This window comes from Manacus vitellinus, unplaced genomic scaffold, assembly GCF_001715985.3.
Source record: "Manacus vitellinus isolate BGI_N305 unplaced genomic scaffold, ASM171598v3 scaffold_0_pilon, whole genome shotgun sequence".
Classification (NCBI taxonomy): Eukaryota; Metazoa; Chordata; class Aves; order Passeriformes; family Pipridae; genus Manacus; species Manacus vitellinus.
In genome coordinates, this window is record NW_021938789.1 from 30,557,003 (window position 1) to 30,580,998 (window position 23,996).

Here is a 23,996-nt window from a genome sequence, read left to right on the forward strand (position 1 = left end):
TAAAATGTTATATGATCATCAGAGGTACTTGTTCCCATTGGAGATGTAATTATCTGTGATTAATCAGTAATGCTTTGGAGATGTAGTTGTCTGTGATTAATCATCCTAGATGTTCTAGCTGAAAATGCCTTGGAAAGAATGAAAAAAACAAAACCAGAAATATTCTCTATGAAAAACCATATTCTCTATGTTTACTTTTTATGTATTTTTTAATATTTATTTTCTTCATGTTAATGTCTAGGGTGAATGGGTTTTCTTATCCACTAATGTAAAATACAGTAGCATAATTGCATTTTAAAACTGGTTCTGATATCATTGATTTAAACTTCAGTTTCACAGACAGAAGTGGGAAGAGATGTAAGTCCTGAATCTTTTTTTTTCCTTCTTTTAAATGTACTGGCCAGAAATGGATTAGGTGTTTTATTTGTCAGGCGTATCTCCTGATCTGTACTGAGGAGGCAGAGTTCATATGCCACTAACACATAAACAAAGAAATTATTGTGGTGGTGCAATTTGTGTGCCTAATAAGATGTAAATCACAGGGACAATTTCTTCTGCTGCTCAAAATCTAAATCCTTTGCCTTCTTAATGTAGAGAAGCGGTTGTATAAACAGAAGGTCAACTTATGTTTGGCTAGGGCACTTGGAGATGTGTTAGAAAATTTACACCCAAAACCCAGAAACTAGAAGAGGTGTGCACAGATTTGCCTATATAAGGAACACTTTTCAAGCCCTTTAAAGCAGAAGTTTAGATGTCTACATCAAGCATATTTCTCATGTAGACCAATAATTGTACTAAGAGGAACAAAAGTCTATGAGATCTTTGCTGACTGGAAGGTAGATGTATATAATGCAACATTAATGTGCTTCATTTTGATAGCTGAATATAGCAAGTATTTGAAGTTTTATTTTATCCATGTAAAATAAAATTCCTTGTCTTGTCATCTTCTGTGTATTTCATGATTAAATTTTCTCTATGGAATGATTTTGATAAAATAAAGAAAAAAACAACAGTACAGTTCATGTTGAAAGCTCCAAAGAACAGTGTTTTTGATTAGTTCCGATGGTTTTAGTAAAGGCACATGGTCCCAGGAGATCTAGATTTTTACCTGAGGGAAAAATATTGGTACATATAAGCAAAATAAGTACAGTAGATGCTGAATTATATAGCATGAGCTTATTGTGAAAAGTGAACTCTGTGAAAAGTACTGAAAACTGTATTTGAAGATGAAAACAAACATCAAAGCAACATAGAGTCTTTTTCATCTTTCCTAGTAATTATTTCTGTGATTGTATGTTTTAACTGCCTTGTGAAGATGATATTCAGAGCGGTGAATGACTGCCTGTCTCACACAGACATTCACACATTGCGCAGCTGAGTCACAATTCTGTACTGGTGGTTCAATATCGTTGTGCAAGTTAAAATAGCATTTCTATTGTTCTGTTCTTAAACAGCCATTTTCAAATTCTGAACAACTGAAAGAAAAGAACTGGAGCAAATGCTACCTGCAGCACATTACCTCGTGTTGTATGAATGATGTGTGATAGCCATTTTAAAATTTTAGTCCTGATTCACTGGTTTTCTCTAGTTTTGAGTTGATTTGACAACCCTGAAAAGTCTAGAGTTACTCATGAAATGAATAGTGAGAAAGGTAGTAAGCCTATGGAAGAGCTGAATAAATGAGCAAGGCCTTGAGAATACCTGATTATCTGAAAATTTAGTGTGGTTGAATTAATTTTTTTCTGAGTTTTTTTTAATGAGTGAAAAGATCTTGAATTGGTAAAATATTCTACTACTAAAAGCTTCCCTCAAAGATTTATAAGCGTGAACAGTTTTAATGCAAGTGATAAATAGAAACACTTCTTCAAAAACTATGAATCTGTTTCAGTTATTTTTCAAATTTTGAAACAATTGGGGGGGAAAAAAGGGATTTATTTCTGATTAAATTTTCCATTGTTTTGCTCCTTTTTACATGTCATCACTTTATTGTATTATGCAGTTTTTACTTTTTTATGCTGTTTTACTATATTTTTACAATCATGGCTAGGCTTTGCAAACGAAGATTTGGGAAGGGCTCTACCCACATTTGCTACAAACCCCACATTTGCTACAAACCCCACATTTGCTACAATATTTTTACAATATTTCACTATAATAAAGCTAAAGCAATATTTGTGACCCTGGGTACTGAGGACATCTTATTTTGTGACCTCTGGGTGTGTACTCAACTCTCACTTGACCTAGAGAGTGATGTGCAGCACCTTGCAGGAGGTATTGCACAGCCAGCCTTTTCTGCATAACAATGCTCACAGTATTAAATACAGCAATGTTATGTGGGTGTGGCCTTAATGAATCTTCTTCTAGTTCAGACTATTAACTGTTCTTATTCTTGTGTTGTCATTTCTTTAACTTTCTCTCTTCCAACTTCATCTTTCTTGGAAGGGGAAAAAGAAGCCTTAGCGAAATCTCTCTTCCACTACTCTGCCCTAAGCTATTGCAATATCAAGAAACACTCTCCCTACAGTCTATGTGTCCCTGAAAATATTTAGGTGTACCTTATTTTTTCATCTTTGACTTTACAAGCCCTCATACATCACTCTCATTATCAGTCTATTGTAATCTCTCCCCTTCTTTTTACTTTTTCATATAAAGCTTATGGATGTGCAATGGTACTAATTTTCTGAGGCTTTTTCTGTGCTGAAAATTGCAATGGGAATTTTTTAATAAACTCTGACGTCAAGCAACTACTTATTTACCTGTAGTTCTTGTTCAATGTATATCTTTTAAATATATGTTAATTTTTTTGCCCTTTAGATAGGAGATTTTCCAGTGAATGATTCTTTTCTAGTATTTGTGTAGGCTTTTAAACACTGAGGAGTTAACCACGGTTATTATTAAGGGTAATCTTAGAAAACAGAACCAAAGGAATTTTAAGAGGTTTCCTTAAAATGCAGAATTAGTTACTTCAAAAGAATTTGTTTATCTTGTTAGTCTGTTCCTAAGACCTTGCACTGAAGAAACACCCACAGAGTTTCTGGGTATAAAAGCCCCACAGTCTAACAATCACTGTGAAGAAAGACACAACGTGATCACTGGACATTCAAAACTTTGTGCTGCTGAATATGAAAGCTCCCCACTGCCACTCTACAGTAGAATGACATGAATTGCAAGATGTGTTCTTCATCCAGAGTTGCATGGGCTCAGAGAGGGGGAAGAAAATGAAATGCTGTTACCAAAGTATTGGAAGCATGGAAAGTGTTACACCCATGGATGTGTGTGATGGCTGCTGGAGGTGACCAACTTGTACAACAGGTTACTCAGCAAAACTTTGGCAGCAGTTAAAATATACAAATTTGCACATTTTACATTTGGTATTTTACAGTTGGCTCTGCTATAGCAAGTTGTCCTTAACCAAAAGTAGTCTCAAACTATAACTCTCTTTATATTTTTATAAAACTAGCATGCATAATTGGGAATTATTTTGTCTTTTACATGCTTAGTATATTCAATATTCAGTATATTATATTTTTCTGCCAGAAACTATCCAGCCATTGGAATACTGCCTTTTGTAGTATTCTTTACATGTACAAAAATATCAAGAGGTTTCTATTTAAGGAAAATGTGTGTATATTTGAAAATGGCTTAAACTCTTCAGAGAATCTTGCATATAAGTAGCTGCTAAACATATATATATGACAAATATATATATATCACAGATTTATATTTGTTCATTAAAAGTAGTAAATGAATGAATGAATGTTTGAACAGATAGGAAATTCTTACTTTTCTTATCTAGCCTAAATGAAATAGAAACTTACCAACTTAAAGGACAAAATATGAAATTACATGTCAAAGCTACATTTTTTTGTGCCTTTTTTCTTTCTTTTAACATATCTGTGGTATTTCTGTGATTTAGCACAGCATAAAGCCTTTGGAGCATGTTAAAATACATTGGCTCATACCTGTTGAACATCTTATAAGTCAGTTTTAATTGATCATTGTCTCTATAAGCATTTAAAATTTATAGGCCTCGTCCTGTTTTCTAACCTTTCATGCTAATCAGAGGGCATGTCTACATTTAACAGATCAAGAAGCAACTGAGGAAACTCAGAAGTTGAATTAACCTTTCACAGATTTTCTGATGATCTGGGTTGTTTAACTTGACCGAAGCTCTCTTTGGCCTGAAGTCTTTAATTTTCGAAAGTGTTTCTCAAGAGTAAAAGCTTTCTTTTTGCTTTCTTGATATAATCTGGAACTTGATTTTTTTCTTGTAGGATGCTTCGAGTGTTGCATCAAATGCCTGGGAGGTATTCCCTATGCATCTTTGATTGCTACCATCCTGCTGTATGCTGGAGTTGCACTGTTCTGTGGATGTGGACATGAAGCACTTTCAGGAACTGTCAACATTCTGCAAACCTACTTTGAGATGACAAGAGCTGCAGGAGATGTTATTGATGTCTTTACCATGTAAGTTACTAGATTCTTTTACTCGTTTCCTTTTAAAAATGCTGAAAAATTCCTCCAGAGATATAAATTTGACTCAAGAAAATGTCTTTTAATGAAAATCATAGAAAGAATGATTTGGATAAGCTCAGCAGATAAAGTTTTGACTGTGCTGATATTTTTACTATTTACAAGCAATTTGTAATACTATTTAATATCCCACAGTTTTAATTTAAGTTTTTACTGAAGAGTACTTCAAATAATGTTGATGAATTTGTTCCATACATCCTTGCTTTAAAAAAAAAAAACCCAAACCAAAACCCCCCAGAACTCTATACTCTAAATAGGTAAAACAGGAGTGTGCAACAAGTAACAGTTCTGGGAATAAATACAATAAAGAAGTAACCAAAGAGTTGTGCAGAACCCTGAGACTTGAAATGTCAAAATTGTATTGTCTCTGGTATATCTAGTATTAATCTGTTTTGAAGGTTCCATGCTTTGCTACTCCTGGAAACCTATTTCTGGAAGGTCTTTGTTTTGTCGAGCATCTCCTTTTCTTTGTTAAATTTATTACATTTAACAAAATAGTTTACTGCATCCTTAAATTAAATTACATATTTCTAATATTTTTAAAATGTTCTCTTTCAAAAATGATTTCAGGTATTTGAAATCCAAATTCTTACCTGGCTGCTAATTGTTACAACTAAAGCTGAAGAATCCTATCCTTTAATTTGTAAATATTTTCTTTCATGACCCTTTTTTTGAGAAGTGAAATGATTTGATCATCTGTCAAAACATTGACTTCTTATGATGGATGGTTCCATGATGACTGCATCCCAGGGCTTAGCAGCAGTCAAAAAACAAACCAAATACCAACTACCAGAAAAATCAAAGAGAAACAGAGAACACACTTATGACATTGTATAAATCCATCTTTCATCCATTTCATTAATACTGTATACAATATTGGTGCCCCAAAGAAGGCAGAAAAGGATGATTAGAATTATAGAACTGAGGCTATATGGTTAAAAATCGAGTATAATAGGACTCTTCGGTCTAGAAATGGGATGATGAAGAACTGTTATGCTAAAGGTCTGTAAATTCGGGATATGATGTATATTGCGCATGAGGTTAGATTGTCTTTCTATTCCAGCACAAGAAGTTTGAGGTATCAGAGGAAACAGGTCCAGAAGGAACAAGTGGTGGTTCTTCAATTGTTTCATAAAAGATTTCTGAAGCTAGCTATATATTGTGATTATATTATGGATGCCAAAAAATTTTATGGGCTCGAAGGAAGACTGGATAATCTTGGAAAACAAATCCATTGATGGTTTCTAATGACAGTCGAATGACTTAGCCAATTCAGGAAGTCCCAGAGGCTAGAATAGTGTTGGGGGTTATCCTGTTAACATGCCTGCTCTTAGTTTTTCCTTCTATTCATTGTTCGAGGTAGGAAAATGAACAAGATATATATATTTGATCCAACTGGGTACCAATGTTTTCATGAGAGCTAGAAACAGAATCTTAAATTTCTTAAATTGTCAAGGGCTATATTATCAGCATCCTTTTCAAAGATTCTCTGTGAATGTTAAGTGTACTTTTTGTGGGATTAGTAGCCAGAAGGGAGCATGTACCAAATAAGTATGTCACTGCTATGCCATATTAAAATTTCATCTTTGGATCAAGAAATTTAAATGTCCTTGTATAACAATATATTGGGTTGCTAGGAAGATGTAACTTCTGCTTTGCCTTTTTGGCTTGTCGCTTAGAATAATGAGTCTGACTTGACTTGACGGCTAAGGTTCATTGTTATCCTGAACGAAAGATCAGTCATTTCATTAGGCTCTAACTTATTTTATTATTCCCTAGGAAGCCATTAGTGCAGAACAGCCACAAATCGATGCTTTCTCTTCATAGCAAGTTTTCCAGCTTCTCTCTGTCAAATACTTAAGTGAAAATATCAGTCAGGGGGCATAGTTCAAATGCATATAATTCACTGTAAAAGATCAAGGAATTATAAAGGTAATTTTTCTTTTCTTGGCATTTAATTGTCTTAGCTAGTAGCTTTTTGATTTGTTTGTTTCCTTTGATTACTAAAAGATATACTAAACCCAGTTCTTTCTTTAGCAGACATACTGTATTTGAAATTTCAGTTTATTCAGTTGTGAAGGAGGTCTCTAAACTTATGTCTTAAAGGGAGAAGGAGCAACTATTTTGACTAAAAGCAGATGAACCATTGCTTTGAACTGGATAAACTGTGTGACTTGCAAAGAAATTTGCACACATTAATTTTCTACCTGTTTAAGTAGATATTACTGTGCTTTTTAAAATAATTTTGTAGGGAGAAAAAATACTTGATATTTTGTCATGACTATTGATTAACAGTTGACAGTACAAAAGCCCTATGGTAATGATAGTTTTGAAAGACCAAAAAGCAGAAGGAAGAATATGTAAGTAGAAACAAACAGTGCATTGCCTACATCATGATTCATATTGAAATGTAAATAAAAGCTAGTTGTTCAAAGTGCTGATTAGAAATTATAAGAATTAAAAAAAAAAAAATCTAGCAGTGTGCTCTACTAAATTATACCTTTTTAACGTTATTTAATACATTTGGGCTCTTAATGCTTCTAGTGCTGTGAAGTGTCTCAGATTGGCCTGCAGTCTGACTTTCTGTGATAAATGTGCTAGGCAGATGCTGCAGTGGAGTGAAGTGTGTTAGATTATCTTTAATCACACTTATGATTTCTATCTATATTTTTATTAGCATGCTGGATTTCAAATGTCATTCAGAATAAAAATCAATCCCTATCTGAGAGCTACTTATGTGAGTGGTAAGAGATAAGGTCTGTTTTAGCTGTGTCCACAAGTGTTCGTTCTGAATGAAAATAACACAACTCACAAGCTACCCTGTATCTTTTATCTTGGTCAGTGCTACTACTTACGGCAATTTAAAAAAAGTAGCAGACCCCTGTAGAGAAAGTAGGGCATAATGAGGGCATAAATAAAGTCTGAACAGCCACAGCACTCCTGAAGTGCCTAAAATAGAAGCCAAAGTACCTAGATCCAACAATGCCATTCAGAAATGTCCCTGAGGGCATCAACAGCCCTGACTGTTCCTGCCTGGCCTCCCTTAGGGCCTCTCTTCACCCTTCCCTTAGTCCAGGACCCCATTTCAGTGAAGCCTGAGGGGTTCAGTCCCTCACCACAGACTCTCCTGGCCATGGGTTTGGGGCTACCCTGGCTGCCACAACTACCCTACTCCCTGTCGGCTCCATGGGGAGCCTACATCCCACATGGTGCCTAGAGGCTTGTGGAGAGATGAGTTAATTAAGAACCTGCAATAGGCCATGAACTTCCCTTGGAGGATTCAGCCCTTGGGGATTCAGCCAAGAGCTGCAGCCCTGTGGAATAGAAGAGGTGATCTGAGTGCTGGCCCTGCTGTTTGGTCTCTGATTTCATCTCCCTGGACTCTTGTCTGAGTTCAAATAGTATATACCAGTTGCAGTTCATATCTGCTTTGGAAATATAGATAAGTAATAAAAATTTACAATTTTTAAAAAATTAAGTAAATTTGAAGCTGTTTTTGAATTCTTTAAATGCCAGGAAGTTACAATTTTCTCAGATTTATGATTTTATTTCCAAGTTAAAATATTGAATGATCGTGGTCAATAATTCCAAAATCCTGGGGGCATCCTAGAGAGATTCTGGGTAGGGTAGAATGAGTTCTTTTTTACTTACTTGTTTTGAGGGGGAAAATACAACCCCAAATCCAAAAATGTCTAAAAAAAAGACAAAGAATTTTTTTACAGTATTTTTTCTCAGAGTGCTAGATTATAGCCTGATTTTAGTTTCTTCAGGGTGACACGGGTAAAACAGATACTTTAAACTCTTGTAAGCTACTATAAATCAAATGTATTCAAATTCATATGAACACATACTGTACAGATGGGTATTCCTTATGGAGGGGACATATCTTCAAAAATCACAAATTTCAATGGTAGGCTCTTCTCTCTTTAAACAGTCATTTCTAAATCCATGAAATTTTAATAAATTGGATGGTTATAAAATGATTTGGAATTATCAATCCCTTTTCATTGAGACTAACCTCTAATTATATTGTTTTCTAAATTAGTTTTGTGAAACTTCGTTCCTTATAGTTCCAGACATTTTCACTATCAACATTATCACCATTCTAATGGTAGCTGCTTCCCCTCCCCCTGCTCTCTTTACCCCCACCAAGTAAAGAAATGCCTGTTTGGGAATTTGCAGAAGTCATAAGCTTTTGTTTGGCATGTTAATTCCTTCAGTGGTTGTAGAGTAGTTATTTTAGTTCCTTGAGAGTCAAAGGAAGCCTAAGAAAATAAATATGATGGTTTAAATTACCCTGAAAACTGCCTTTATAGTATTTTAAGTGTAAGAGGTGAATGTTTTATGTTACCTATCTTGTCAGTTTAAGAGCTCTGTAGGCTTTGCTAAAATTGAGCAATCTGCTTGACTTAGGTGTGGGATTTAGTTATCCTTCTATAATGTAATAAACTGCAGTGAACACTATCTGCAAAGTACCAGGTATTACTAGATTTGCTTAGTTAATCACTGATTTTGAGAAGATTACTAATGCAGCAGAAATAGACACATGATTATCAAGCATGTATTGTATCAGCTGGATTTTTATGTTTTTCTGGTGTGTGGAACAATTTCCAAATGAAGTTTTTTAGAAAATCAGCAGCACAAGATATGTTGGGTGTGTTTCCTAAGAGCATCTTTTTACAGTTCTTTCTCTTCAGTATGCAAGGCCAGCTAGTGCCATCTGTCACATGTTTGTGATATATAGGCCACGGAACAAGGGAATCATGCTCTTAAAATGGAAAACGAAGAAACCTCCCTGATAGAAATATTAAAACCATTTTCCTACTACAGTCAAAGCTATTTCAGGTTATTGTAAATTCCCTTCCTTTTAAAGGTGTGAAATCAAATAGTAAACTAACTGAAGTTACAATCTGTAAATCTGTTGTCACTGTGTTCTCTGTTGGAAGTGCCACAGACACTCTACTGAAGCCACCTTCCTAGAGCTAAAAATTCCCTTCCTTTCAGAATGTGAAAACCTGTGTTTCAGGTACTGCTGTGGCCTAGTTTGGTGCTTGCCGATAACCTTTCTCTTAGTCAGTGTATAGTCAGTGTTTATTAAGATGATATTGTTTAGTAATATACATATGGATGTACAACTGTTTTCTTTTGAGGAAAAACCAAAGAACAGGTGTAGAAGTTTTTATATCTCCCCTCAGTGATAAAATCAAATGTTTTGAGAGGTAGATAAGTGGATGTTATTCTGATCTTCTATCTTTTTTTGTTTTTGTTGACTTTGCAGATATAACAAGTTAAATACAGGCAGCACTAAAATATTACTGTTATCATCTTTTTTATTTCTGCTACTACTAATGGAATACTGTGAAAGGTATTACAATGTAATTGCAATTGTGTGATGATTCTGTTTAAGTCATCTTTTTTATACTCAGTAGTACTAAACTGGTTTTCCCTGTTTTTCCCTGATTTTTTTTTTTTTAAGAGACACGTTTGTCTCTTAAAAAAGCTTGGCATTCTTCAAATTTGGACTTAAATTATGTTTTAAACGCAATTTGTATCATGGGAAGCAAAACATTTAAGGCTCTGCATTAGGACAAACATTTGCTGACTTAGGCAGGCCTGTGTCGTATCATGCTTGGAAACAGCAACCATTCTAAAGAACCCTGGCAGATGATCTCACTGGTTCTGTGATGAAAAGATTCAGCTGGGCACCAGTTCAGCTAGCTGAGCCTATGAACAGGAAGAAGACATAGGAAAGAAGTGAATGTCTACATGATTTGCATATACCAAACAAGTAGGATGGCTACTCCAGTCACGTACAGTCATTTGTTGGAGATGTATACCGTGTTTTTGGAAGCATTCACTGGTAAGATGACTTCTAACTAGGCTAATGAGAGTTCTCACTAGCAGCACTCCATGAGTTCCTGCACCTGGATTCTGTCTATGTGTAGAACAATGAAGTTAATTCTGCAAGGAAGATCTAACCTTGGCCCATGTGTATTATTTGTGTATTGCAATTTGACAGAAGAGAGACCACAATGTTATTGATGCAGTTTACTTAAGGAGAACATTTCTATTTCATTGGAATGGTCGAGTCACATATATATTGTAACAGATCATTTTAAAGATTAGATGCAGAACATAGCATTTTAAATACTGTTTGATTTGTAGATGCATCAAATCTGACAAAAAATGCCAGCACCTGAGAATATGACCTTTAAAAGATTATACAGTGCTGAAAATTCATATTTACTACCTACTCAGCAGTATTATGTAGCCTAGTGTTCTATATTCTGTTAGAATGAACATCAGTAAGAACCTATGTAAGTAAAATTTAGGATTTGGGAAGTGCCTGCAAAGACACAGTCCTCATTTTATGTAATAGTTGAATAAGGAAATTCATCGCAGCACATGGTTGTACCAGCAGAATGATCTTACATAAAGAATTTATTGGTCTTCATCTGTGCAAATACAGTCTCTTACTTTTAGGCAGATATCCGTATTATTTAGTGCAGTGTTAAGCAGTTCTCTTTCCTGGGTGACTGGAATCTTAGATTAGCTATAATCACTGCATGCCTGTGATTGCACTTGCAATAGACTTTTCTCAATAGGTTCTCCATAAGAAATACATTTTTCTGTTTTAAATACCTTTATTTCCTTTTAGTCTTAGTTCACTTTATAGACATAAAATGGAAAGTGTATATTTCTATGTAAAATACATATTGCTAAATTTTTACTTTATGTGCCATATAAAATTAAGATAACTCACTGTTCCACAGGAGATCTGAAAAGGGTAAAATTCACTATTACCATCCCAATTAGGACTTTTAGTAACAAGTTTTCAGTCTTACACTATCAGTATGTACTTTATGTTCATTACTTTATAGCTGTAATGAAGAAACACTCACAAATCCTGTGATGTGCTTTTGCCACATCTTTTTACACTTTATCACTATAGAAAGTTGCCTGGGAATTCAGTATCCATAGTACACAAAAACCATCATGTAAATCCACCATGTTACCAGTCAGCATGTTACTGTGCACTAGTTCCAACAGGGTTTTTTGCCTTCTTCAGGCAAAGAAGGCTGCTGATTTCTTCTGTAATTAACATCTCTAAAAATACTTTTGAGAAAATGGTTTTGCAAGAGGTGAGCAGACAGAACAAGACTAGATTATAAAAAAAACCAACAACCAACAACTTTGAGAAGCAGCCTTGTCCATATGTCATAGTCAGAATTTTGTGTTCTGAACTCGAAGATTTCATGATTATTTAAATTCATATGCTGGATCCTTTCCTGTTCCAAGAAAGTAACAAGATTCATAGGGCAGAGTTGTGGTTTGTGCTACTATTGCTCTTCCTCTCTTAGGTTCTGGATTCTCCTCTGCTTTTAGAGGTGCTCCATGAAATCTCCACTCAACTGTCCCATTCCTAAGAAGGATGCAACGATCAAACTTTTAGACGATGATGATTTACGCTTTTGTTCTGCATACCTGTAGAGACTTTGTACATCACAAATTAAAATCAATGAGCTTTGATCATCAGCTTTGGTTCAGAGTAGAATGAGAAAATCTGCCCCTTGCAGAATGCAAATGTAACTTGCACATTATAGTATGATGATCTCTTCTTTATATAATCCTAATGGTCTGGTTTTGTTTTTATCAAATGTTTTGTATGATTACATACAAAATTTCTTTAAGAAATACAGAATTATAAGTCTTTGTTCTCTTCCTAATGTGTTTTATTTCTACTTTACTAAAAATTACTTATCGGGTTTTGTTTGTCTTATACTTTGTCTTCCAGTAAATCCCTTCTCTTTTTATCATTTCCTGACAAACTTTATTGAGCATTCTGTATGTCAATTTTGTTTTCTTTCCACCTGAAATTTAGAAGTTTAGACTCTGTATTAATCTAAAATTTGTCATGGACATTTTCTTAGTAGTTTCATTTTTCCCTTCACAGTGAGAATGTTTCTGTTACTTTTACCTCATTGTTATTGTTACATACAATTTTTTGTTCTTGCCTTGCAGGCAGTACATGATTATTAATAAATCCTTCTTTCTCTGCTGGTTATATGTCTTCCTTCTGAGGTTTTCCTTTGCTTGTCTCCTCCCTCTACGAACAATTCCTCTCTGTTTCATGGTACCAACTATCTTCTTTGCTCAATCTGTTTAAATGAATAGTATCATGAACTTACACCAAGAAATTGTTCCCAACTGGTTTCCAAGAGAGCCTGAGCACATCTTTTAAAAACTTGCATGTGGCTTGGTTTCTGCATAGCCTAAACAGACCTTCTTCCTTGCAAACATCCCCTTATATCTTGTCTGTCTCATAAAAACACATTTATGAAACTGTTTCTACACGCTTGAGACAGCTTGAGGGGGGAGGCTGCTATCTCAGTGTCTTAACAGCCTCTTAGGATCAGTCCCTCAGGGGGCAAGAGGATGAGTACAGAGGTCACCATTGGTGGTTTACAGAGTAACAGAGATTATTGTGCATTCTAGATGTGAGCATGAACTATTCAAAGTTCCCTGTAATTGAAAAAACCCAAACAAAAAACCCCCACATAAACAAAAAAACCACAAACACCCAAAGCTGATGAAGCAGTCCTACCCTGATGGTAGCATTTACATATGTTTCTCATCTTTCTAAATTGTCTCTGCCAGCTAAAAAAAAAAAAAAGTTTTTAGTTAGGAATTGTACTATGGTAATCTTACGAACTTTTTAGTACTTTGATAGTTTTGGTACTTTATTTTTCCTATTGTGTTGGGTTTTTGTTTGGGGTTTTTTTTAGCTTGGACATAGATGTAATTGCCCGAATTTACTTGCATTCAGAGAATATAGGTACAGTTTACCAGCAATATTGTGCTATTTAACATCTGTAATATCTTAGTATCATATTATATATTGGAGAAGTTATGTTATAAATTCAGCAAGAGAAATGTGAGGCAGAACTATAAATGCTGAAAAACTAGTCCCACAGTAATACTTAGTACTCTGGTGGGCTAGGCCAATGAAAATCTTTCCAATATAAAGCTTTTATCACTTGTTCAGGCTTAAGTGAACAGATAATTTAAGTGAATAAAATGATTTTATGGACAGCATGAGAACTGCGTGTCACAGGACAGACTAGTGTGGTCTTTTAATTGCTGTTGATTACAGTTAAATGTCTGCACTACATTTCTATATTAACTAAATTAAAAAAGAAAAAATCCCTAGCAAGTACATAGATTGTTCCAAAGCATTATTAGCACACTTTTCACAAAAACCTACTACACATAGACATGATCGTTCAACAAATTGTCGTATTACTTGCTGATTTATTTTATTTTTTAATCCTTGAATTTGCCAAAACACAATGAAAATACACAGTGGGAAATCTGCAACATTGATCTGACCCACTGAGAATGTTTTCACTCACCTCTGACTTGTCTCTGCTGGGATAGTCTACTCAGTACTCAGTTTCAACCTGCTCGTTGAGAAGTTAGCATTGATGGCTTCCATCAATACCTTCTGCCAGAAGAAGAAAGTGTTTTCTCTAGAGATATTTTAATATTCATCTTGTTGGATAGAATCCAGTTTCAGATTGATGAATTAGGGAATCTCCTTAGTATGGAATAATTAATGAGCCAGCAGCAAAGACCTTAAAATTGAAAGACCAACTTGATTTAAATCACAAATTGAAAACAGTAATGTTTGTGTTTTTAGCATTTCTGAATGCAGTGTTGTGAGGAAAAGCAGATCCAGAATCTGTGGACCATCTGCCAGATTAATACAGTATGAAAAATACGGTTTAGATTATTCTATATTAAAAAAAAAATCAGGATGTTTTCCACAATTATTTTATGTTTAGCTCACCATTCATCTTATTCTTCTCAGCAATGTAGGTTATCTTCATAATCTTAATTGTCTGACTTTCAGTAGAAAGTGACCTGAAATTCATAATTATATAGTACTAATGGGACTTCTGTGTTTAGTAACTAGGTATTCAAGATTTCTTTTTGTTCAAGAAATATTGAACAAAAGATTTGTTCAATATCTATTTGATCTATTAGGTTAACCTAATAGATATTTCTCCAATCTTGTCAGGAGTACAAAATTTATCTTTATGATTACCTCCTTTCTTTGCTCCTTAACTACCTCTTTCCTTCCATTCCAGCTTACACAAGTGTAAGCCCTGCTTGTCTTTTTCCTTTGTCCTTACCCATCTTGCCCATTGGCTTATGTTCATCACCCCTTCTGCCATTCCCTTCTACCTCCCTGGTTGCTCTTAAGTTCTTTCTACAGCATTTGAGAATTTGCTGAAGCACAGATGGCAATTAATCTCCCTGAGTTCATCCACAAAGAATCACGTTTTATTTTAAAGAAAGGCAATTTGCATTTTACAAGGTCTATCTTTTATTATCTATTATAACTTAATTAGAAAATAAAAGTTTATGTGAACTGTATTACATCCTGCAGAATAATTTGATAGCAAGGCTATCTTCAAAACTATGTATATACATATATAATGTTACTGTTGTAATATGTTTTCTTTAAATACAGCAGACACTAAATGTGGTTATATTCCAATATGATTCTATCTGGCTTTTAAAGAGGTAATTAAGTGATCATCTCAAAATTTTTGTTTTTCTTTTTACTCTTTGCTATATCCAAGATCCTTTTGCCTTGGGATAAATCTGGCTATTTCATCTCATGTAGTCTGATCAGTAGAGATTTTACTACTCTCTGTAATGTGTGTATGAGGAAGAAATTGATTTCTATATTTGGCTAGTGTATAGCTATATATATTTTTTCTTTGGGGAAGGAAGCCTTAAGTGAAAGTTATTCCTGTAGATGCACATAAGGCTAAGGAAAAAGCAGAGATCTCTTAGTACAATTTTTGACACAAGCAGCTCAGTGGGAGACTCAGCACAGATGGTTTAAAGGGCTGTTGTAAGGACTGAAATAGTCTCCGGACTTCCTGAAAGTCTTAATTTCTTTAGAGCAGTGATGACTTGTAACTGAGCACATAGGGGTCTGTGAGGAGCTGCTGCTAACAGAACTCCCATACTTCAACCACTGGTGAAGATCACAACTTTTTAAGATATAGAACATAGGAATATGAAGATTTTTATGGAATAGTCACAAACTTGCTATTTGTTTTTGTGATTTTTTTATCAGTAATGAAAAGAAGGGATTAAAACGGTTTTTCTGTTAAAAAATTAGGAAAATGGGATTTTTGCAATGTAATCAGGATTTATATATATTAAAATAAATGTCATCTGCATCAGCTTATACTGTCTATAGCATTAAATTTTTTTCACCATTTTAAATAGTTCATGTATCTTAATTTATCCTAGTTTTCACTGGAGTATAAAAGAAAAGAGATGTAGAAAAAGAGCTGGAAGAGATTTGTTATTGGAATGTTAGGGAAAAACATATCCTGTCATTCCAAGACATTTACAGTACTTCTCCCACCCCAAGTCAGGTCAGAAGTTTAATTGCATTGTTATGTGACTAATGCAAGCTTAAGATACATTCAATAAAGTTGTAGACACAGTCATATGTCTGAAGTATCAACTATAAACAAGAACCTGACTTTGAATCTTTTGAAAACCATTCAAACTCAAAGATATTTTAATGAGTTTTTAATGGGTTTTTGAGCTTTGTTATTGTATTGTACACATGCAATGAGTATTGAGAGTTGTCTTTTGGGTGATGATAAAAAGTATGCTCCTAAGAAAATGTTAGCATTAAATATTACCTTTCATAACAGTAGAAGTATTAATCTTTGTCTTAAGAAATATCAAGTATGGGTAGTGGTTTGGTGCTTATCAAAATTAATCTGGCAGATCCTAATGGGTCTCTGCCATATTTTTTGTCTTATGTTGTTATGAGTTGTTACTGGACAATATGACTGGAACTTAGTCATATCTTAAATCTGCACAATACCATTTTCTAGAGAGTTGCACAGCTCCTTCCATGTCATGTTGATAAACTGGAAATTTACTGTGGCTAGTTTTCAGAGAAATTCAAGTAAGCTTTCAAACCTGTTAATCTAAGGCAGTGGTTACTAGTTATGTTTCCAAGTTTAGACAAAACATTTAGGGCAGAGAGGCTCTGCCATAAATCTTTTCAAAAACTCTGTTAATGAGAGAACATTTGAGAGGCAGAGTCTCCTTGAGCCAGTGTTTAGTTTTTAGGCAATACTGGACAGAACAACCACACAACCCAGGTAATGTTGTCTGTAATGGACTGAGCCTTCGAGGGCTCTACACGTTACACTGCAAGCCACACTTCCATTTCTTCAGCTCTAGGTCTGTGAAATGATGTTTTACAGGCTCATTATAGAAGAATTCCAGATGATCTAATGTTATTTTTGTGATAATATGATTCTGTTTTGAAGTTAGGGATGTCACTTTATGACTTTGTTATTCTGCTAGACAGTTTGTCCATGGGAGAATAATTTTTATGTTTAATTAAATTAAATTGGCCCAGTGTTTCTTATATCAATGCTATTTTATTTCAAAGTTCACTCCCGTCCTCAGCTTCAGCTGTCATTATGGCACATCAGCACTTAAGCTTACTCCAGTGTAAAAACTTTGAGGCTTAATGGGTCTGATTATCTCACCCTGAAATTTCAGAGTAAGCTTTAATATTTATTCAGATAATTAATTTTTGCTGTTCTTTACAGGATTGACATCTTCAAGTATGTGATATATGGTGTAGCAGCTGCATTCTTTGTATATGGCATTTTGCTGATGGTGGAGGGGTTCTTTACAACTGGTGCCATCAAGGATCTCTACGGAGATTTCAAAATCACTACTTGCGGCAGATGTGTCAGCGCCTGGGTAAGTGGTTAAGAAAGCTTTTGTACTTATGAAAATTTCAACATCTTTTGTATATTTTTAGTGCCTTGTGATGTTAATTTTTTGTGTTTCTTTAATATTTTGTGATGCTTCAGTTTAGTGGTTAAAAATTATAGCAAAGCAGAACAGAGCACTACAAATGTTCTCTGTATTGGTGAAACACTAAGTTAGGAGCAATTAATTCCACCAGTTGAATGGAAAAGCTTATTAGCTCAGCAACATAAACTGTTCTGGATAGAACTAAAACTGTATAATGCCTCCAGCTCTACTGGACAGGACATTTTTCTTACTAATATTTTCAGTTATTTTAGGAATCTTTCCTGTTCCTCTTTGGAACAAGCAGAGGCCTGTCATCAGGTTTTATTTAGTTTCTAAATGGCAAACAGCCCATTTTTACTTCTATGTTAATCTGTGGTTTGAAGAGGCAATTCGCTCATGATCTTGGAAAACCTAGATTCAAAAAATTATAATTTGTACTGGGAATTAAATGCAAGTTTGTCATACTAAAATTGGTGACTGTTTGACCTGGGATTATTTTAACACCTCTGTTCAATAGCAGGTAAGTAACTAACTTTTTTGGTATTTGACTCTTCTGCATCTAGGGCAAGAGGTCTGTGCATTTGGTAGCTGTTGAAGTTGGATATTTCTGCAAATACTATCAGTATCAACAAATCATATTTGTGATGAAAAGTAAATGATTAAATACAGCCAAGTAGATCTTGGTGTTATGGTACATTTAACTTTTTGCTTTATTAACAACAATTGTTATATAAAATAGTAGCAATGTTTGGGTTTCCCATTGTACTACAACTGTCAATATTTATTACACTGGAATATAGTCTAAGAACAAATATAAGCAGTAGTGTGCTGGTTTAAGGTAAACTGGCAGGGGAAATGAACCTAACTCAAAAGAGAGATTATAAATCAGAATAATAATTTAATAAAATAATACAATAAGTACGATTACACAGACAAACAATTGGTTTTAACCCACAAAACCCAAACGTATAACCCAGCACCCTGGAGCATGAACAGAGTGGTGTTTGTTGGGCCCCCTGAGTCCAAAGGAAAAGGAGAGGGGAAAACCTGTTGGTGAGAGTGCTGTTGCAGTCTGGTCAAGAGTGGTGATTGCAGTCTGGTCGAGGGTGGTGGTTGCAGTCTGGTTGAAAAGGGGTTGTTGCAGTCCAGTCGACAGCGGTGGTCTGCAGTCTGGTTGAGAGCACTGATCTGCAGTCTTCCTCTGGATCCCAAGACTGATTAAAAAAGTTCCAAGACTCCAAGATTATATATTCTCCAGTTCAGATAGGAATGCCCAGTACTTCCCTCAGGGTGGGGAGTTCCACAATGGGTGTGAGGACAGGGGGCACCCTCCTATCTCACAGGCCTCTTAACACCTAATTTATAGTCTGAGGAGTCAGGCTGCTCTGGGCAGAGGGTGTAAATAGTCTATGGATAACAGTTTCTGGGAAATGGCATGGAAGGCTATAGAATACACAGTTTTGGGTTACACCCATACAGTGATGAACTGGTCCCAGCTGTTCTAACTAGGACAAGTAGATACTTCCAGTCATACAAAGACTATCAAACTAGTATTTTGGATATCCTGACATTTAAGGTTAAACTGAACACAGATGATGTACACATTGTAAATTGGGGAATATAGCATGTATGCCATCCCTACACAGATGCAACACGTTCCACAATAATCCAGTGTTTTCATCTTTTTTCAGTTGTTCCTGTCAGGTGCCATTGTATGATTTTGGTACTTTGACTAAGATTGTTTTGAAACCTTTAAATGAATATATAAATAAAAACTGAAAACATTTTAAATAAAGAGCAGTTATTGCTTATACCAATACTGCTTTCATCTCCTGGAAAGAAATCTCTAATCTATATTCACTGAGAACCTACTAAGCTAGTTCAAATTTTGTACAGAGCAGCACAATTTTCAGAACATTAGTTTTCTTCGCAGCTCCCATGAATGCTTGTCCTCAATACTGCAGCAGAGAAGTGCTGCATCCTCTCACAGTTTTGATGCCCTTGCAGTATTAACTGTAATTCTGTCATATGTGTCTAAAAGAAACAAACAGTTAAACAACTATTGTATGGTTAATAATGCTATTGTTATTAATGTTTTTTAAAAATTAATTCCTTCAGCATTTTACTTTCCTTGTCAGTAATTTGCAATGTTTGTGGTTTACTTCAAGAAACCTTGGGTTGATTGTGCAGCTAACATTAAGGCTGTATACTGTTTATGATTGCAAGTAAAATTAATCCATCAATTATTATGAGTTAAATACATTCTTGTCATTCATGCTATTGAAAGGGGTTGGCAGATACTAGAAGTTGCAAGAAAGCTTCCTTGTATATCATTTTGAAATAGTAATTTTGTAATTATTAAAATCTAAGCTGTCAAAAACTGAACAGTTGGTTTCTTTTAGCAATACCTTAAAACTAAATGCACACACAGGATATCTGTAGTTTTGAAGAATTAAAATTATAAAAATGGTGCCACATCAAGAACACCTTTGTAAAAAATTCCAGTTGTATGATTTCACATCTAATTTGTTGATGTATTTCCTGATAGCAATTTAGCATGATAAGATCTGAGAATTAAATCCTGCAGCTTCACCATTGTTACCAGTTCCTTCTCATTAATATTTTGCATGAATAAATTCTTTATGTCTGTAACTAAACCTTTTATGAAGATGGAGACAAAAATCTATTAGAAAATTTGAAGGAGGAAAAGTTTATTTTAACTTTGTATGATAAACTGTATTTCTATATACGGAAATAAGAAAAGTACCATCTTTCTGTCCTTCTTAGAGATATATTCTTTGAAAAATAGGCTTTTAAGAACACTGATAGCCAACATCTGGGAACTTTTCATGTGCTCTTCCTGACCTCCCTCCTTAGCTGTAAATAGCTCACTTTCTAGGTCTGCATGGGGAAAAGGAATTTTTTTTGCCTAAAGTAATGCAAAAAGAAATAGTTCAACCTAACCTTTCCAGATACTGTATAGTTGATTAATCAGCCGATCTGAGCATTCAGAGGCTTAGCATCCAAGTCATGCCAGTGCTGCCATGGACTATAACCTCTTATATCTGAGACAGTGCCTGTGAAAGTGACAGTGAAAAGTCTCATTGGCAACATTTGCAGAATTAATTTACTGTGAAAAGTAAACCAAAAGCAATAAAACAATACCAGTCTCATTTCAGGAGAGATGGCTTTTAGTCTTCATTTTTCAATGCCAGAACATACTTTTAGAGTATTAAATAAACAGTTATATATAACTGTACTGCAGCATGATTAGTGAAGAATGGGAGACAGGCCTGAAGCCAACTGTAACACTGTTCACATGTTTGCAATTTAATACTCTCCCTATTTATATTCATCTAACTTGATCATGGAAAGTCTCATTTACACCTTGCTTTAGAATATCTGTTTTAAGTGTCAAAATGAAAAATAAAAAAAATTAAGAAAGAAACACAATGAGGATTTCTTCCTCATTTTACGCTATGAAATTGGAAAGAAGGATTGGAGTTTTTTTTTCATCAGAAAACATTGTATAAAGACTTCATCCTGACGGTTGTATTTCTATTTCTTTGCATCTTACTTTTTAAAAGAATCTGTGAAGGCTGTAGAGAAAGATGGTTTATATTTTAAATTGCACTGACATGTTTCTTCTGTATCTTCAGTGTTTAGGAACTTTTTATTTTAATGACTGGATTTTTTTCTGCCTTTGAAAATAATTTTGGCTACCTGAATACCTATGTATTATTTGACCCATAGTTCATGAGTCCTTAAAACATGAATTTCCAAAAATATTTCCAAATTTTATTTTACAAGAAAAAACATGGAGGCTGCACAAATGCATAAGTGCTTTGAAAAACCACCTGTGAACTTGTCACTTCATCTTGTCCTTACCAAACCAGTTATTCTAGAGATAATGAAACTGCATCATATTGACATTTGATTCTTTGTGTAATAGGAGGAAGAGAGTTCAGTGCAAGCTCATCTGGCTTTCCCACCCAGAACAGATGCATTATTTCTGAATGCAAGAAATGAAGCTCTCATTTCTGGAAATTAGATACCATATCTGAATTATCTGGTGCAAAAATGCTGAACTGACAGACAGGGAGGCTTTGCCTCTGATTGAATACTGCTCTATCTGAGGAATGCAGAATGCTTCATACCACCATACTTCTTCATTTATGAGAAATAAAGGACCTTCTCTCCAAGACAGCAGATGTACTTATGGGTCTAGAATCCTTTAATCCAATCAAATAAGGAAAGTGTCTAAAAACCACTTGTCCCCATACACATTAAGCACTGTATGCCATAAGTAGTTTGAGACAGTGACATGGGAAATTGAGAGGATAAGATTCATATGGTGCTCTGGCCTTTTAGAGTGCCTAGTTGAAAAACAGAAACATCAATTATTGCCAGAAATCATCCACCCAGAAGCTAATGGTGAAGTCACCTTTAGAGAGAATTTATTGTGACACAGATGTGTTCCACCTAACTAGGAATGTCACTAAGGTTGTCAAGAGAAAGGCCTATGTTCCTTCAGTAGTTAAAGGAGAGAGAGAGGGTTAGACAGACATTCTCAGATAAGCTGAATTTTTCTGCTAGTGACTATCCTATTTTCTGCAAAGACAATAACCCTCAAGTCTTTAAAGTTATGTCCTTTATATTAAGTGCATAAATCAATTATCTACATTTAGTTGGATGTATCCTGCTTGGTCTCTTTAATTGGAGTTTAGATGAATAACATTTACTGTCTAAACACTGCTGGAGTTAGTACTAAAATAAAACATACTAGCAATTTCTGCTAGTCATTTTATCCCTGGATAAAATAACCAGTGTTAGAATTTCTCTGGAGGAGTGGGTTCCTTGCAATCTTCTGCACTTGTTCTTGAAATAGGAAGGACAAGCCCTAGTAATACTTCAGAGTTCAGCAGAGTGGCTGAGAGAAATATCTTTATGCCATTGCTCTTCCAACTACATTGTTAAGATACATATGGTTACTTAAAAAGAAGAAAGAATGCAAGGGCTTTTTTTCTCTATTTGTTATACTTTGAGAATTTTTTTGCAGTGAGCTCAGAAATTATTTTGTTATATATTTCTACTTTTGTTCTGTCTTACTTCTTTAATCTGTCCAGGATTTTTTGTTTTTTTTCTTTATTGTATACTTCCAGATTTTCTCACTCAGGGATATCACACTTATAAAATCATACTTTCATCTGATCATTCCTTTTCTCACATAACTTGCCATGTGTTGTATATTCAGTCCTTTTGTGGACTGCAGTGTTCATTACTTCCTTTAATATAGGAGTGTGGTAGACATTATAATATGCCTTACCAGTAGCTTGTCTTGGTCTTGCTGCTTGCTGACAGAAATGTCATTGTTAGTGATAAACCAGACAAAAGGTTTTTACTTCAGATTGTGCTGTGTGTCTTGCATGTCAAGGGCAGATTTTTTTCTTGGCTTGTAAGCTCAGTCAATAAATATCTTTTGTTAACGAAACTGTTTTCTGAAAATGTGCTGCCATACGTTTCTAAAGTGTGCTTGACAGTGGGAGCTGTTACACTTTCTCCATGGGCTTTACCTTTCTATTATGGATCATCATATATTGTTCAAGATGATAGCTTTATCTCCCCTATGTTCAAATAATCCTTCTCAGTTTTAACTTGAATGCTTCATCAGATGATCACTGTTTTCCCTGATCCTTGTTTGCACCTGTCTCCCTTATTATTTTTCAGTACATCTAGATATCTTACTCTCTTTATACTTATTTAAACCTTTGAATTTCAGTGATATTATCATAAATTCATGATTCTTTTGGTGCAAGATGTAATCATTATCCATTATTCAGTGGTTTCTAGCCTGCTTGTTTTTCAGTTCTCCCACTTAAAGTTACTGTCTACAAAATCCATGGAAACTGTAAACAGTTCTTCATTCATATGAAGTACATCTTCCTATTGATGTCTTATAAACTCATATTTATCTTTCTAAATATTTTTTGGCATCGATTGCCCAGGAAGGAGGTTTTGCACTCCGGATGTAAACCATAAGCTGCCCAGAGTGGTTACATTTTATTTAAGACTTTTTAAAGGTCACATTTTTAGAATTCCTTGGCTGATTATTGTTATTGACTTTCAGTGCTTAGCAAGACAGAAAATGAGAAAGAAAGGTCCCTACCCCTTCATTCTCTCATAGGCTTCTCAAACCCCATTAAGAATACATAAGGAAAGAGCTCATGTTCATATTTTTGACAGCCAAGTATAAACATCTGTTTAGAGAAGTTATAAGTGTTATTTCTGCTTTCTAGTTTAAACTTCACTGTCTTGTTTCCAAGTACAATCCATGCAAACTTCCTGAACAAAAATTGCAATCTTGGCAATGTGAAAAATGTAAACCATTTGTATAGTGCAGTCTTTTCCCAGCTGAATGCTATATCTTCAGTGTATAGAAAACTTTGCACCACTGAAGACCACTGCAGTATAGATCAGGATTTTTTAAATAGGTTATCAACTATTTGGAAACAAAACACCTGGAAAATTTACTACTAGGACCAGCCTACAATGGCAGGGAGTAGGTCATGATGAAACTGATT

At 34.7% G+C, this 23,996-nt stretch overlaps 1 protein-coding gene across 1 annotated transcript in view; it reads left to right on the forward strand.

Annotated features, from left to right (window-relative positions):
- GPM6A (glycoprotein M6A) overlaps window positions 1-23,996 on the forward strand; it is a 118,647-nt gene that overhangs the window by 77,144 nt on the left and 17,507 nt on the right. Inside the window, exons 2-3 of the mRNA XM_008924785.4 lie at window positions 4,275-4,467; window positions 17,202-17,358. Of these exons, the coding sequence (XP_008923033.1) occupies window positions 4,275-4,467; window positions 17,202-17,358 (350 nt within the window). The remainder of the gene's footprint in view (window positions 1-4,274; window positions 4,468-17,201; window positions 17,359-23,996) is intronic.